General features: G+C 50.9%; 1 protein-coding gene across 1 annotated transcript in view; it reads right to left on the reverse strand.

Moving 5' to 3' along the window:
• Positions 1 to 114: 114 nt before the first annotated feature.
• The window catches only part of ULK4 (unc-51 like kinase 4), a 489,483-nt gene continuing 475,156 nt past the window's right edge, over positions 115 to 14,441 (reverse strand). Inside the window, exons 35-36 of the mRNA XM_068982354.1 lie at positions 1,558 to 1,643; positions 115 to 178 (exon numbers count right to left, since the gene is read on the reverse strand). Coding sequence (XP_068838455.1) covers positions 115 to 178; positions 1,558 to 1,643 — 150 coding nt within the window. The remainder of the gene's footprint in view (positions 179 to 1,557; positions 1,644 to 14,441) is intronic.

The raw sequence follows: 14,441 nt of genomic DNA on the forward strand, positions 1-14,441 counted from the left end.
CCAGAGGTTCTGGATTCAGTTGACTTTATTGGGTCCACACAGAGCTGTGGGTGGCCTGTGGTGTGTGTAGCCAGGGGTGGTGGCAGCAGAGGACTGTGCCGAGTGCCTTCTTGCCTAGCGTCCAGCAGCCTGGAGGATCTCCAGGGCCAAGGACGCCACTGCGCCGTTGGCTGATGACCTGTGAAAAAAACCAAAGTAAACATTCAGGCATTTCCAGGGTTAAATGCCCCATCTTCTAAAGGGACTGGTCTCCTTTTCACCTGAGTACCTGATGAACCAGCTATTTCCCAAAGCTGCCCTAAGCATCATTTTGAAAAGCACAGACAGGATCCCCAGACTCAAGGGGTGGGAGGTGAGGACCCGAAAGCCCACAGTCCCACCGTAGCAAGCCCTCTAAGCTACGCCTGAGCTCCTGGCCCTGCCACCACTTGGTGTTGAGCTGCTTTGGACAGATGCACTGATGCCGAGCTGTGAGGGCAAGTCAGGCAGACGGCAGCCAGGGCCTGACAGCCCAGAGCCCACAAGGAGCCTGCCTGGTGCCAGCCTCCAGCTGACTGGTGCCGGCCAGCAGAGATCCCAGACGCTCCATGGTGCCCCTTCCTGGCCACTCAGCCAGCAACTCTGGATTTCTCATTCTCATAGGTGCGGATGTGCAGTTAAGGCCTTAACGTGGAATCTTTGTTACTGGAGCAAATTGTCTGAGACACACACTTGGGCCTTAACAACTGTCACCAAAGGAGAGAATGGCGCATGGCAATGCCCCCTGAAGTGTAAAATTAGCTGGTGGCACACCCCTGACGACATGGTAGGCGAGCTGCTGCCCAGGAGTGGGACTGGGGGCTGCAAAGGAGAGGTGGGGTGCAGGGGGATGGGGCCACGTATTCCTGCTCTGCACATCAGGGGTCTCTCTGGAAGGAAGGAATGCACTTGGACTGCTCTTGGCTCAGGCCAGGCTACTCCAGTGGAGCCATGAGCCCATCCCACCCACCAGAGTGGCACTGGGTGCCAGTGACCAGCAAGGAGACGCACCCACTGTCAGGACCCCGTCAGGGCTGAGGACGCTGCCGTCCCTGGGGATGGACCCGCCTGGCCCAGGAGCCACTGTCCACACCTTACACTACTGGGGCCGCCAGGCAAGTTGGGCCACCATAAAGGCCAGCCTGTCCCTCCCAGCTCCCAGAAAGCACAAGCACGAGAGGCGGGGGAGGCCAGGAGGCGCTGCCCCACCCAGCCCAGGGCTGATGCAGCAGTGCTGGTTGGAGCTGAGCCTGCTCCACAGAATCACCGTCTCCCCAGTACCTCAACCACATGTTGTTATCCAATGAATGCAATACTCAAAACACCAGGGAGCAGATTCCATAGACCCTCGTGATTCTGAAGAAAAACTACCAGCAAAGGCTAGGCACCCCCTAGCAGGTGGGGCCTCGGTGGCCCATCCACCAGGACGGAGGGCGCACAGTGGGCAGTGTCAGGTGGGAGGGTGGTGGTCCCTGGTGTGTAGGGGAAACGAAGAGGAGAGGAAAAAGAAATGGGAGCATGTTTGCCAAGCCTACTCACCCCCCGGCCGGGGCCAGCCCCTCCAGAGCCTGCAGGAGGCTCCCTGCGCACTTGAGACTCTCCAGGTGCTTCTCGTTGGAGGTGATCTGCAAGGGAGGAGAGGAGAGCAGTCAGCTGCTCCATCCTGACCCACGGGCCTGTTCGCTGGGCATCCTGAGTCTCTGGCTGCCCATGTTACTGGGCAGTGAGCCCCCGGGTGCTGCTGATCACAGAGGCATCCTTGGAGGTGAGCAGGAGGGAGTCCACTGCAGTTGGACAAGTGCCAGGTCAGGATGGGGTGCTTCCTGTCAGCCCCTTAGCAGGCTGTGTATTCTGGGAGCCTGAACCCTTCAGGGAAAGCAAATCATGGGTGAACAAACGTGCCAGCTGTTGGTTCCACGACCCTGCTGGCCCTTGTGTCCCAAGCCCAACCCAGCCTCTTTCCTACAGCCAGAAGGGCGATTCTGGGTTCCTGTTGATCTCGGGGGGCTGGGAGAAGGAACAGGCAGTAACAGCAGGACCAGGGCAACACCCCTGCCCAGGTTCCCTGGGAAATGTGCCCTTGCCAACTTCCTGGAGAGACAGGAGACACACCCTAAACCCTCAGGGCTGGAAGGGACTCAGAGAGGGGCCACCCCAGCCCCGCTCCCAGAGACTTCCTGATCCAGACCCTGGAGTCCGTGTCCTACGGACAGAGAGGAGAAGGCTTTAGGAATGAACCCAGGCTCTAGTATTAGACTTGTTTCTCTTGATTCATCATCCATGTCCTATCTTCATCGATTATTCTTCAAATACTTTCTGGTAAACACTTTGGTGGCACTTCACGTTTCAGCAGACTGCAGTTGCCTGTGCATTTTCTCATGCCTCCCTCTCCGTATCCTCACCTCACAAGGTAAGCGTGTACTGTGCTTTACAGACGAGGCAACAGAGGCTTAGTGAGATGAGGGGCCGCGGTGGCAGCACACAGGGAGCTGGACCCTAATCCCACCTGAGGCTGGGACCAGGCTGACCGTGGCTGCTCCCACTGTGCTTTTGTCTTCCTACCTGATTGTAGCAACCAGGGCTGGAGTATCATCTCTCCATTTAACCAATCACAGATGCGGACAGGAAGGTCACAGGGGTGATTAGACCTTTATGTGGCCTCTTAGTTGCATGTGAATGAATCTGAGCCTCCGTGGAGATCCTATCCCACTTCCTGAGTGTGTAGACACCAGCTGTCAGCTCAACTGCATCAGCTGTAATTTCTGCAAAGATTTGCATCTTAAAAGAGCTGCATGCGAATCCGTTCTGAAATTACACCCAGCTTGATGAGTTCAGAAGGCTGCTGTGGGGTTCAGTAGGTCTGAAGCAAGCACAGACTTAGCCGGAAAGGATCTTCAGCAAGGATTCCCATCTAATTTCTCTCAAAGCTGTGCCTCATACGGTTCAGGTAAGCTGCATCCAAACCCGCTGCCCTAAACCTGCTGCCCTGATTAACCCTGCCACACGTCATGTGTGAGAGGCTGAGCCCCACTCGCAAAGAAATAGCAAGGGTACGTTCACTCACGAGCGCTACTTGGAAAGTGCAAATAGAAACCTACGGTGGAAATTATGTGATCAAAGGAAGAGGCCAAAATAGCAGCATGTGCAGCTGACATAAAGGCAAGCATAAAAAAAGCCAAGAGGATTGAAAACTATGCATTCTGGCTGCTCACCTAAACTCTTACTAGCACGTCAACTGTTATCCCACCTATAAAGATGGGCCGTCAGCCAAATTTTAAATAATATCAGTCAGAGGTTCTAATTCTGGCAAAGACAGAGAAAACACATGCCGCTCTTCCTGTCCATTTAAAACCGGAACAGAATACACAGAGCAGCTCTCTGAGATCACAGAAAAGTTGGCAGCACTGGCAGTGGGGACGGAGACCAGAGCACCACTGCTGCTTTCCCGCTGGTGCAGCCCACCTTGACCTCAGCACACCCAAACCCCGGAGGTGACCACTGAGGAGCAGAGGGGAGGGCTGTGGGAGAAGCCAGGCTTCAGGAAGGGGAAAGGAAAGGTCCAAAAGTTCCAAGAGTGCAGATGAAAGCCCCTTTCCCTTCCCTTGGGTCTCTTCCGCCCCAGGCAGCGGGCAGTTCTGTGGTGGCAGCAACAGGAGCCATCAGCCAAAACTCCCCTCTGTTCTCCCAGTGTTTGGCCCAGACATGACAAGTGTGGAAGGGAGTAGTCAGTGGCCAGACAGAAAACGAGAGACTCAGGGAACCAGAAAGTGTTAGGGAGGTGACAAGGAAGAGCTTGAGAAAGCTGAAGCTCCAATACTTTGGCCATCTGATGCGAAGAGCTGACTTGTTGGAAAAGACCCTGATGCTGGGAAAGATTCAGGGTAGGAGGAGAAGGGGGTGACAGAGGATCAGAGGGTTGGGTGGCATCATCGACTCACTGGACATGAGTTTATTAGGGTTAAGGTGACAGAGGGTTAGGGTTAGGGTAAATAACAAAGATAACTAAAGTATTTCCAGTCATTTGGAAATAGACAACACACTCTTAAATAATCCAAGGATCAAAGAATACATCCCAAGGAAAATTATCAAGTATTCTGAGCTGAAAGATGTCTATACAATATATCAAAGTTGGGGAGGGGGGGGAGGTGCAGCTAAAGCAGTGCTTAAAGAGAACTTTATGGTACTAAATACTTAACATAAAAAAAGAAAAGTCTCAAGTCAATAATCCAGGCATTCATGTTAAGAAACTAGAAAAAGAGCAAAATAAACCCAAAGATGGAAGGAAAAAAAGAGCAGAAATCAAGAATAATGTCGTAAATGTAGGCCCAAATATATCACCATCTATATTAAGTGTAATCTATGAAGTGCTACAAATAAAAGACTAACATTTTTAGACTGGACATAACCAAAATAAAACGTGACCATGTGATGCATACCAACATACCTTAAATACAAGGGCAAAGAACAACTGAAGTTTTAAGAATGAAAAAAGATGTGTCACACAAATTGTAACCAAAGAAAGCTGGTGTAGTTATAATAATATCAAAGTCGGCTTTAAGCCAATAATTATAACTAAGAATAAACAGAGACATGTATTTATAAAAAGATGAACTGATCAGGAAGATATGAGACAAATCCATAATTATGGTGGCATACTTTTCAATCTCTCCCAGTAACACGCACACGGAAATCAGAAGGGATATGGATGTGCTACACGAGAGTAACAAACCTGATCTTACAGACATATAAACAAAAATTCATTTAACAACTGCAGAATATATGTCCTTTTCAAATGTACATGTAAAGTCTTCAAAATATACTTACTGTCATAAAGCAGCTTCTGACAGATCTCAAAGGTATAACTAGCAAAATGTCACGATCTGTACGTTAAAGCCTATAAAATGCTGATAAAACTTTTTAATGGAATAAATGGATATATTTACTATGTTCATGAATTAGAAGACTCAATATAGTACATATATTGATTTCCCCAAAATACAGGTTTGATGCAATTCCTATCATAATCCCAGCACGATTTTTTTTACAGACCCACACAAATAATATCAAAGTTTTGACAAGCGTGCAAAGGTAACCTGAATGGGGGAACATTTTTCAACAAACAGTGCTGGAACAAACGGACACCTCTATGTAAAAACCTGACCCTAAGCACTTATCTTACACCTCAAACAAAACGTCATTCAAGGGGCTTCCCTGGTGGCCCAGTGGTTAGGGCTCCAAACTCTCACTGCTGAGGGCCTGGGTTCAATCCCTGATCGGAGCTACAATTCCAGAAGCAGGGTGGCATGTCCCAAAAGAGAAATGATTCAAAACGGATCATGGATCTGAATGTAAAATCTAAAACAAACAAACAAACAAAATTTCTTGAAGAAAATATAGGAGAATACATATATGACCTTAGGTTTGCTGATGAGTTTTCAAATACAACACAAAATCACAATCCCAGAAAGAAAAACACTGACAAATTGGACTTTATCAGTGTTTACAACTTTGCCCTTTATGTATTTACAATGGAATTTTATTTAGCCATGAAAAGAATGAAATACTGTCATTTGCAATGAAATGAATGGACCTGGAGATGGTCTTACTAAGTGAAGTAAGCCAGACAGAGAAAGACAGTATCAAATGATGTTGCTTATATGTAGAATCTAAAAAACATGATATAAATGAAAGAAACTTTCATGGTTAGCAAAGGGGATGGGAGGGGTGGGGGTGGCATAAATTAGGAGTTTGGGATTCGCAGATACCAACTGGTATATAGAGAATGGGTAACCAACTAGGTCCTACTGTATAGAACAGGGAACTATATCCTCAGTATCTTGAAATACACTATAATGGAAAAGAATAAATACAGCTTTATACATGTATAACTGAATCACTTTGCTATATATCTGAAACCAACACAATATGGTAAATCAACTATAGTTCAATTTAAAAAAATTAATAAAAATTTAAAAGCCTCTGCTCTTTGTAGAAGATTGATAAGAGAGTACACGGGCTGTGCTGTGCTCGACTGCTTCACACTGAGACCGATACTCAGTAAGGCGGGGGGGAAGTGATACTTGTCCACGGAGATGCTGAGTTCATGGCTGAGCAGCTGCTAGACAACTTCTCATGGGTCTGATCACTGCAGTCAAGAGCAAGCAATGCAGTGACTCTAAGAAACCAATGATGCAAGAGGACACCGTGAAGAGTGTCATCACAACGCCCTCCTCCTGTAGTTAGTGTTTTCATTAGAAGGCGGTTAATGCCCATTAGCCAAGACAAGGAAACAATTTCATTTTGCAGTAATTTTCTGTAGCAGAGAGATTTTATTTCAAAACATCGAATGGCTGGTGTTCATTCCCTGCAAACAAAGGATGCCTGCCTCACATTTCTCCTGCTGCTAAGATGTCTGACTGGTAGCTGGACGGCTAAAATCAATCAAAGTGGAAACATGAATGTACTAAACACGTGCAGTTCACCTGGCAGACAGGCATCCATTCAAAACATAGGATCTTAAAGGGAAAGATCATAAAAAGTTGGGAATCTGAGTTCAGAATGAAGATCAACTTGGAAAGACAGTTCCCCACATCAGTTTAATTGAGAGTATATAAACAAGCAGATGATGGACTCTGGGTAAACACCCTACTTTGTTCAACCTTCTGCTTCAGTCCCTGGAACGTGAGTTGTGTCAGAGAGCATTCGGGAATCACTTGGTGTAACTAAGACACCAAAAGGAGAGGCTTGTATCCCACAGAATTATCCCTCATGTTCCCCACCAGGCTCACAAACTGGAAGGTAGAGGCTTTTTTTTTTTTTCCTTCTTTTCTTGGCACACTCACCCTCCAGGACAGAGTTTGTGTCGGCCTCCTTTCTGGATTTCAGCTTCCCAAATGCAAACCAACACAAGAAGCCATCTCTGGCCCCGGGTAACGGCAGAAGCCTGAAGTGTGCGGGGGCAGCTGAGGGGACAGTGGCTCATCCGGGCCGAGCGGCCACCAGGTGACAAAGCCCGGCCTGCTGACAACCTTCCTCAGCACTGTCCTTAAAAAATGTGGAAGTCAGAACGTACTTCACGCTGTATCCTGTGTGAACTGACGCTCGTGGACCTGACTCACACGTGCAGCCCGTAAAAGCTCGGGTGCGGCTTCCCTGCCTGGATGTGGTTTCAGGTGTGGAGCCCCGTGGCCGCCAGGGACGCAGGTATGGGCAGGCCGCGGGCCTCTGTTACCAGTGGGAAATAATGCATGTCTGTCTCTCCACTGGGACTGAATGTGTGTGGCAAAGGGAAGCCAAGGCAACCTTATTTTCTTATTGTTGAGTTCCTCTAGACAGGCCCAGGCAACCCAGACAGACTAGAAAAAAGCCAGCAGACAGAGCTGACGAGCGCGCGGCCCAGGTGCTCCGCACACTGCACACACAGGAGGGTTATTCTAATTCCGCGGCCTTCAGATCTCACAGGCACGAGCCCAGACAGGCAGCAAACTGCAACTCTACTTCAGAGGGTTTCCATTTCACACAAACCTCTCCATCGGCCCCTTTATTCTGCACTTTTAATATATACTTTGTCTCCTCTTGGAGCGCGAAGGTTTTTAAGTTACTTCAAAGCCGTTTCTGTCCACCCCTTGCACATCGCGACATGCTACCCCCTGGCCTTCAGATGCCGGGGTGGAGTCTGCGAGGAGCCCCTGGTCAGTGTGGTGCGGTCTGGCAGCCCCTCCCCGCGTTCCACCTGCTGTTGGTTGCTCGTTCTCGGTTGCTCCAGACGTTTCTTGACCTGCCCTGCACATCCACGTTTAAAGCAAGATTATGGGAACACTCGCTGCTCCGTTCCCAGGCCCCTGTGTGCTTCGTGTCTTCCATGAGATGCGGAGGGCACTTGGAGCGCAGGGCAGTGATTCTCACACACGGCCTCTGGCTGCCTCGTGGCCTCTGTGTCTTTCCTGGAGTCTGCTCAGAAATGTGACGTCATATTCCTCAATGCAAGCAAGTGAGGCTCCTGAGTGGCGCTAGTCATTGGGGTGATCTCAGGGAAGTCGAGGGCACTCCTCCTCTGGGATCCGTGGGCTCCCCAACCTGGCCTGACACCGCCCTTCTCCCCTCCAGACTCCCGTCTGGACCTGTAGGCCCCTGCTAAGCCCAGAGTCCATGAGGATGGCAGGCTGCGGACTTGCTTTTCTTTTTCACCCCTTAAGACGTGACTGTTTTCTCGAAGAAAATTATCCATACCTACCCCCTTCGTTGTGGACCAGCCAATTCTCTCAGCTCTCTCCAGGGCAGTAAAAATGCCCTTATTGCAGTAAAAATGCCCTTATTGCTGGGAAACTGGTCATAATTACAACAGTTTCTGGCCATTAAATCCAGTAAGTCTAAAATGCTGAACGCAATATAGCTGGTTTGGGAAAACTTTTAGACCCGATTCAACTAACTACAACAGCCCAGGTCCAAAATAAGTGAGGAAAAGCCAGTTTTAATTGGCAAATAGGCCAGACTGTGGACTTCTCATGGGTAAAAGAATTAACTAAACAGGTTGGCCCAAAGAAAGTTCTAGTGAGACACAGGATCAGGACACACCATTTTCCCCACACGACCCCGGGAGAACAGGTGTCAGAGGCAGGGGCGCTGGGATGTCAGCCACAGGACGTGGCGGGAGTCAGTTCCTCACGAGAGAAAACTTGCCAGGTAGGAACCGTCCTGTGACTGGGTTACGAGGAGTGAGAACGAGGGTCATAAGAAGTGAGCAACCATTTGAGTAGACACTATTTGTACCTGACCCAAATGAATCGCAGCTGATCCTTAGGAATGTTCCATGGGGTCACACTGCGGGAGTCCATTTGACGATGTAACCCCTGAGTGTACAGTATGGGGTGGTGTGTGTGTGCGTTAACGGCAGGGCTTTGAGGTGGGGAAGGAGTAGGCAGAAGTGACTTAATGAGGGCCTGTTTCCAGCCCTTTCTCTGAATTTCCTATTGGACGGCAGGGAAAATGGGAGGCGGGGGTGGGGGAGTGTTGCAAAGTGAATGATAGCAAATCAATAAGACTTAATAGGCCCCCCAGTTTGCTTCTTCCCCCAATCCTCACTTCAGTCAGCCGCTAAACTGCTCTGTTGTGATCCAGCCATCATAATTAAGAACACTCAGGAAAATGTGCACCCTGGAATGTTAGGTAAGAAAAGCAGAAAATATAGAAAACAATGTGTGGAATGTGACTGCGACTCTACAAAAAGAGCATGGGGCCGTGGTAAGCACGAGGTCTCCAGTGCTACAGACCTCACTCCCAAGGCCCTCAGGTCTGCTGAGGGATGGGCAGGATGGACAGCACAGTCTGACCTGAGCTGAGCACACAGGAGGCCTCCCGCAGCAGCGACAGGCCCGACGAGCACGCGCGTGATTCTGTGCTCAGCGGACCGCGTGTCCTGAGTGCTGCCACACGCCAAAGCCCTGGTGAGATTCTGGGGACACAGCAGGGTGTGCGTCAAGGCAGAGCTGCCACTGCGAAAGAGTAAACAGAATATTCTTCAGAAACTAAAGCTTGAGTTACCATTTGGTCCTACAGTCCCACCCCGGGCCTATATCCACCCCAGTGTTCACAGCAGCCAAGACACGGAAGCAACCTCAAAGTCCATCAGCAGACGAATGGGCAGAGCAGCTGCGGCGCATGCAGCGAGTGTTCGTCGTAGAAAGGAATGAGACGGCGCTATCTGCCGCAACGTGGACGGACCTAGGGTTGACCGCAGAGTGAAGTAAGCCAAATACCGTATGGCGCCACTTATACGTGGAATCTAAAAAGCGATACAAATGAACTTACTTATAAAACAGAAACAGATTCACAGACACAGAAAACAAACTCATGCTTACCAAAGGGGAAAGAGCAGGAAGGGATTAATGGGGAATTTAACAGAGAGAGACACACACTGTTCCATAGACGGACAAACAGCAAGGGCCTGCACAGCACGGGGAACTATATTCACTACTGCGTGACGACCACTGATGGTAAAGGCTGGGAAAGAATACGTATGTGTGTGTGTGTATGGGCTTTGCTGACGGCTCAGATGATAAAAAAAAAGCTGCCTGCAGTGTGGAAGGTCCAGGCTCGATTCCTGGGTCAGAAAGATCCCCTGGAGAAGTATTCTTGCCTGGAGAATCCCACGGACAGAGAAGCGTGGCAGGCTCTAGTCCATAGGGTCGCACAGAGTTGGACACGACTGAGCAACTAACACTTTGACTTTTCACATACATGTGTGTGTGCGTGTACACATATAACTGAATCACTTTGCTGTACACCTGAAACACTGTAAATCAAATACACTTCAATGAAAAAAGCAGACAGGACACTCTGAGACCATGGTGGGTATTAAGCAGAGTCAAGAAGGGGAAGGGAAGAGGAGAAAGTGTGGCAGGGGGTGGCTGGGTGGGCAGGATACAGGAGATAACGCCTGAGGATGCAGCAATAAGAAAGAGCCAGACACAATAATCTGGGGACTCGTATTCTGCCAAGGGGCAAGAAGACCAATCACACGGGTCCCGAGGTGGGAAGGACCCTGCTGGGGACCTGGAGGCAGAAGAAATAGGGGCCCGCTAGAAACAGGGACCCTCTGGAAGCAGGGAGCTAGTGAGGAGGGGCTGCAAAAACAGTCCAGGTGAAGGCAGTGGGGACCAGTGACCCACAGACCCTTTTAAGGGAAATGAGAGGGAAGTCTGCACCTTGGACTTCATGCTATAGAAACAGAGCCCTTGAGATTTCTATCAGAAATGAAGCAATTCATGGCTTCCCTGGTGGTTCAGATGGTAAAGAATCTGCCTGCAATGTGGGAGACCTGGGTTCAATCCCTGGGTTGGGAAGATCCCCTGGAGAAAGAAATGGCACCCCACTCCAGTATTCTTGCCTAGGGAATCCCATGGACAGAGGAGCCTGGCAGGCTACGGTCATAAATAAATATTTAGAAAAAAGAATTCGTTCTTGGGACTTCCCTGGTGGTCCAGTGGTTAAGAATGCACCTGCCAGTGCAGAGGACGTGGGTTCAATTCCTGGTCCAGGAAGATCCCACATGCACTGAGGCAGCCAAGCCCACGTGCCCCGGAGCCCACGCTCCGCCAAGAGACGCCATCGCAATGAGGAGCTCATGCAACGCAACTAGAGAGCAGCCCCCGCCGCTCGCTGCAGCTAGAGAAAGCCCACGCGCAGCCACAAAGACCCAGTGCAGCCAAAAAATAATAAAAATCTTTAAAAAATGAAAGCAATTCAGAGACTTTTCCAAGAGGAGGACAGGGCAGGCCTGAAGAGCCAGATCTGAAGACAGGGAACATAGATTCAGTTTAGTTCAGTTCAGTCGCTCAGTTGTGTCCAACTCTCTGCGACCCCATGAATCGCAGCACGCCAGGCCTCCCTGTCCATCACCAACTCCCGGAATTCACTCAGACTCGCGTCCATCGAGTCAGTGATGCCATCCAGCCATCTCATCCTCTGTCGTCCCCTTCTCCTCCTGCCCCCAATCCCTCCCAGCATCAGAGTCTTTTCCAATGAGTCAACTCTTCGCATGAGGTGGCCAAAGTACTGGAGTTTCAGCTTTAGCATCATTCCTTCCAAAGAAATCCCAGGGCTGATCTCCCTCAGAATGGACTGGTTGGATCTCCTTGCAGTCCAAGGGACTCTCAAGAGTCTTCTCCAACACCACAGTAATTCTCAGAGCGCTGAGGGGGATAAACTACTGTCACTAGCCAGCTTGTGAACAGACTTAGCAGATGAGTGTTTTAGTTTTTTGGTAAGTGAGCACTTTTTAAACACAGGTTCAAACTGTCACATAAATACATGACGTCTTTGACCTTTTCCTAAAACACATGCCACAAACGGGGGAGGGCCAGTTGGTCACGCTGGCTGTAAGCTCTGCTTACAGTTACACGCTGTGCTGAGCAGGAACCCCTCGGCTCCCAGGAACCCACCGCATGCACAAGGATAAAAGGAGGCTTGGGGGTGTCATGTGTTGGGCTGAGTACCTTGTCCCCCCAGGCCCTCAGGGGAGCTATGAGTGACAGTTCCAGAGGCATCGAGTTGGGGTTTGTGTGGAGGTGGACAGAGGGCCTCAGGGCCCGAGGGGAAGGCAGCCTGGAAGGCAGGTGGGGGGCGGCGCTTGGGGCTGGGGGCAGAGCAGCAGCTGCAGTCAGCAAGGGTGTGGCCTCGGGGAGCACCCTGCTTTGTGGGGGACTCCGTCACCCCGGCAGCATCCTCGACAGGCGTCAGAACAAGGCAGATGTGGTCAGGCTGAGTTGTGGAGACACCTGAGCTAAGTAAGAGTCCACTTCACTTCCCCTCCTGTGTCCTTGCCCTCCAAAATTTCCCTTCTGCTCTGGGACTCTCTAAGGAAACATCAGGGGCAGCTGAAACTTCCTCACGTGGAGAAAACTGGGAGGAAAATGAAATGGGAAGGAAAATTACAGCACATTTGGCTGATACGATTAAAACCATCAGGCACCAATTAGTCCAAATTTAGGCCAGACACTGACTGGGGGACAGCTGAAAACGCCCCTGTTGCGGTTACATTCGCGGACGGCCGTGATCAGTCCCTTTGGACGCATTCCGCTAATGACCGCTCCGCTGAGATCTCACCCTCCCCTCCGGCAGGCCAGACCGCCGTGGCTCTCTGTGAGGCCTTCTGAGAAAGGCTGGCCCCACAAGGTGAGGGGGTGGGGGGAGAGCTGGTGGAGTTCGAGATTTCCGCCTTAGAGAGAGGTCAGCTGTCGGCTGAGGCCAAAGCATCGATTCTACACAGTGGAGTGGTGACAGGAAGGGAGGGTGTGTGTGCATGTGTGAGACAGTGTGCGTGTGCATGTGTGTGGTGGTGGTGGGAGCGGAGAGCTTGGAAAGCTCCCAGGACAAGTCGACTGGCCCAAACACTCCCAACTCTGGGCGACCCCATGGGACCAGACAGAGCCAGGCGGAGAAGGTACGTGCAGGAACAACTTCCAGGACAAGCGTCCAACTTGCCTTGGGATAAAATTAACTGAAGCCGGGTCTCAGAGGCTTCCGGGGCAACATCAAAGAGCCGGGATGTTCCGCTACAAAAGGCTTTGGCAGGCTGACCTCTGGCCGGCGCCACCCTCATCCTCATGGGCCCCCAGTGGAGGTGGGAGAGCTGGGGCTGGTGACAGGGCAGGGTCGGGGTCCTGGACTCCAGGGAGGGGTGACCACTCATCACGTGGCCTCCTTCTGGGCCTCCCTGGGCTCTTTCACAGGGAGTCAGAGCCTGTGTCCCCGTGAGTCTCCAGTGCGGGCAGGGGGTCCATAAAAGCCTCCACCTCTCCCACGCTTCTCTGCAGAGCAGACGGGGGACACAGAAAGGGCCTTGCGGACTCAGGTCCCCGAGCTCTGAGACCAAGAGACCCCCTCCCCCAACCCAGGCAAGCAACCACAGGCAACTCTCAGGAGCAGGTGGTTGGACACAGGCTGGAGCCTTTGTCCCCTTTTTGCTTAAGGGCACCGAGGACAAGGTCACGCCTCTCGGAAGCCGAAGAGCATCTCCCAAGAGGAACCCTTTCGGCGCTCTCAGTTGAGGTAGTCACGAACGTGCTTCGGGGACCCTGGATCAGAGGGAGAAGTATCCTAAGGAGGTTTTCACTGGGCAGAGGCAGGAAGATAAACTGAGACGGAGAAAGGGGAAACCTGCCGTGGAGAGGAGGAGAGGCGCTCCTGCCCCGCTAACTGAAGTGCTGCCCCGCCTGCCCCCAAACGTGGCCCTGCGCCCCGGTTGCCTGAACCACTCTCTCCAGAGCCACAGCGATGCCCGCGGGAGGGTGGCGCTGCCTCGGCACCTTCTGAGAAGAGGGTGTGCCAGGCGTGTTAGTGAATGTGTGTGCTCCTGTGTGTGTGTGTGGGGGGGGCAGTGGCGGGGCAGTTAAGGTTTTAAAAACGAACCTTCACTAGTGAGGACCTACTGTATACCACAGGGAACCCTACTCAATGCTCTGTGATTGACCTAAACTGGAAGGAAACCCCCAAAAGAGGGGATACATGTATACTGATTCACTCTGCTATAGAGCAGAAAACAACAGAATGGCGCAGAGCAACTACGCTCCAGTAAAAAGTAAAACTATAATAAGAGGTTTTTTAAAAAAAATAGACAAAACCAAATGAATTAATCTTAGATAGAGTCCCTTATCCTGAAATGGTGAACACAACAGATGGCAAAATGGCGGTGAGTCCATGCACTTAACACCGTCGCTTCTGCACGACTTTTAGGTCTTAACTTGACAGCAGTGGGTGTGAGAAGTCCTTTACCTGCATGACCGTGATGGACTCAGAGCAACAGGGGTCCTGTGGCGCCTCTCATTCCACAGAGGAGGAAACTGCCCATCCAAGAGGCCAGGTGGCTAGCCTCTGTCTACCTGACTCAGAGCCCCTGACCTCAGTCATCAAGAGACGCTGGGGGA

This window comes from Capricornis sumatraensis, chromosome 10 (genome assembly GCF_032405125.1).
Source record: "Capricornis sumatraensis isolate serow.1 chromosome 10, serow.2, whole genome shotgun sequence".
Lineage (NCBI taxonomy): Eukaryota > Metazoa > Chordata > Mammalia > Artiodactyla > Bovidae > Capricornis > Capricornis sumatraensis.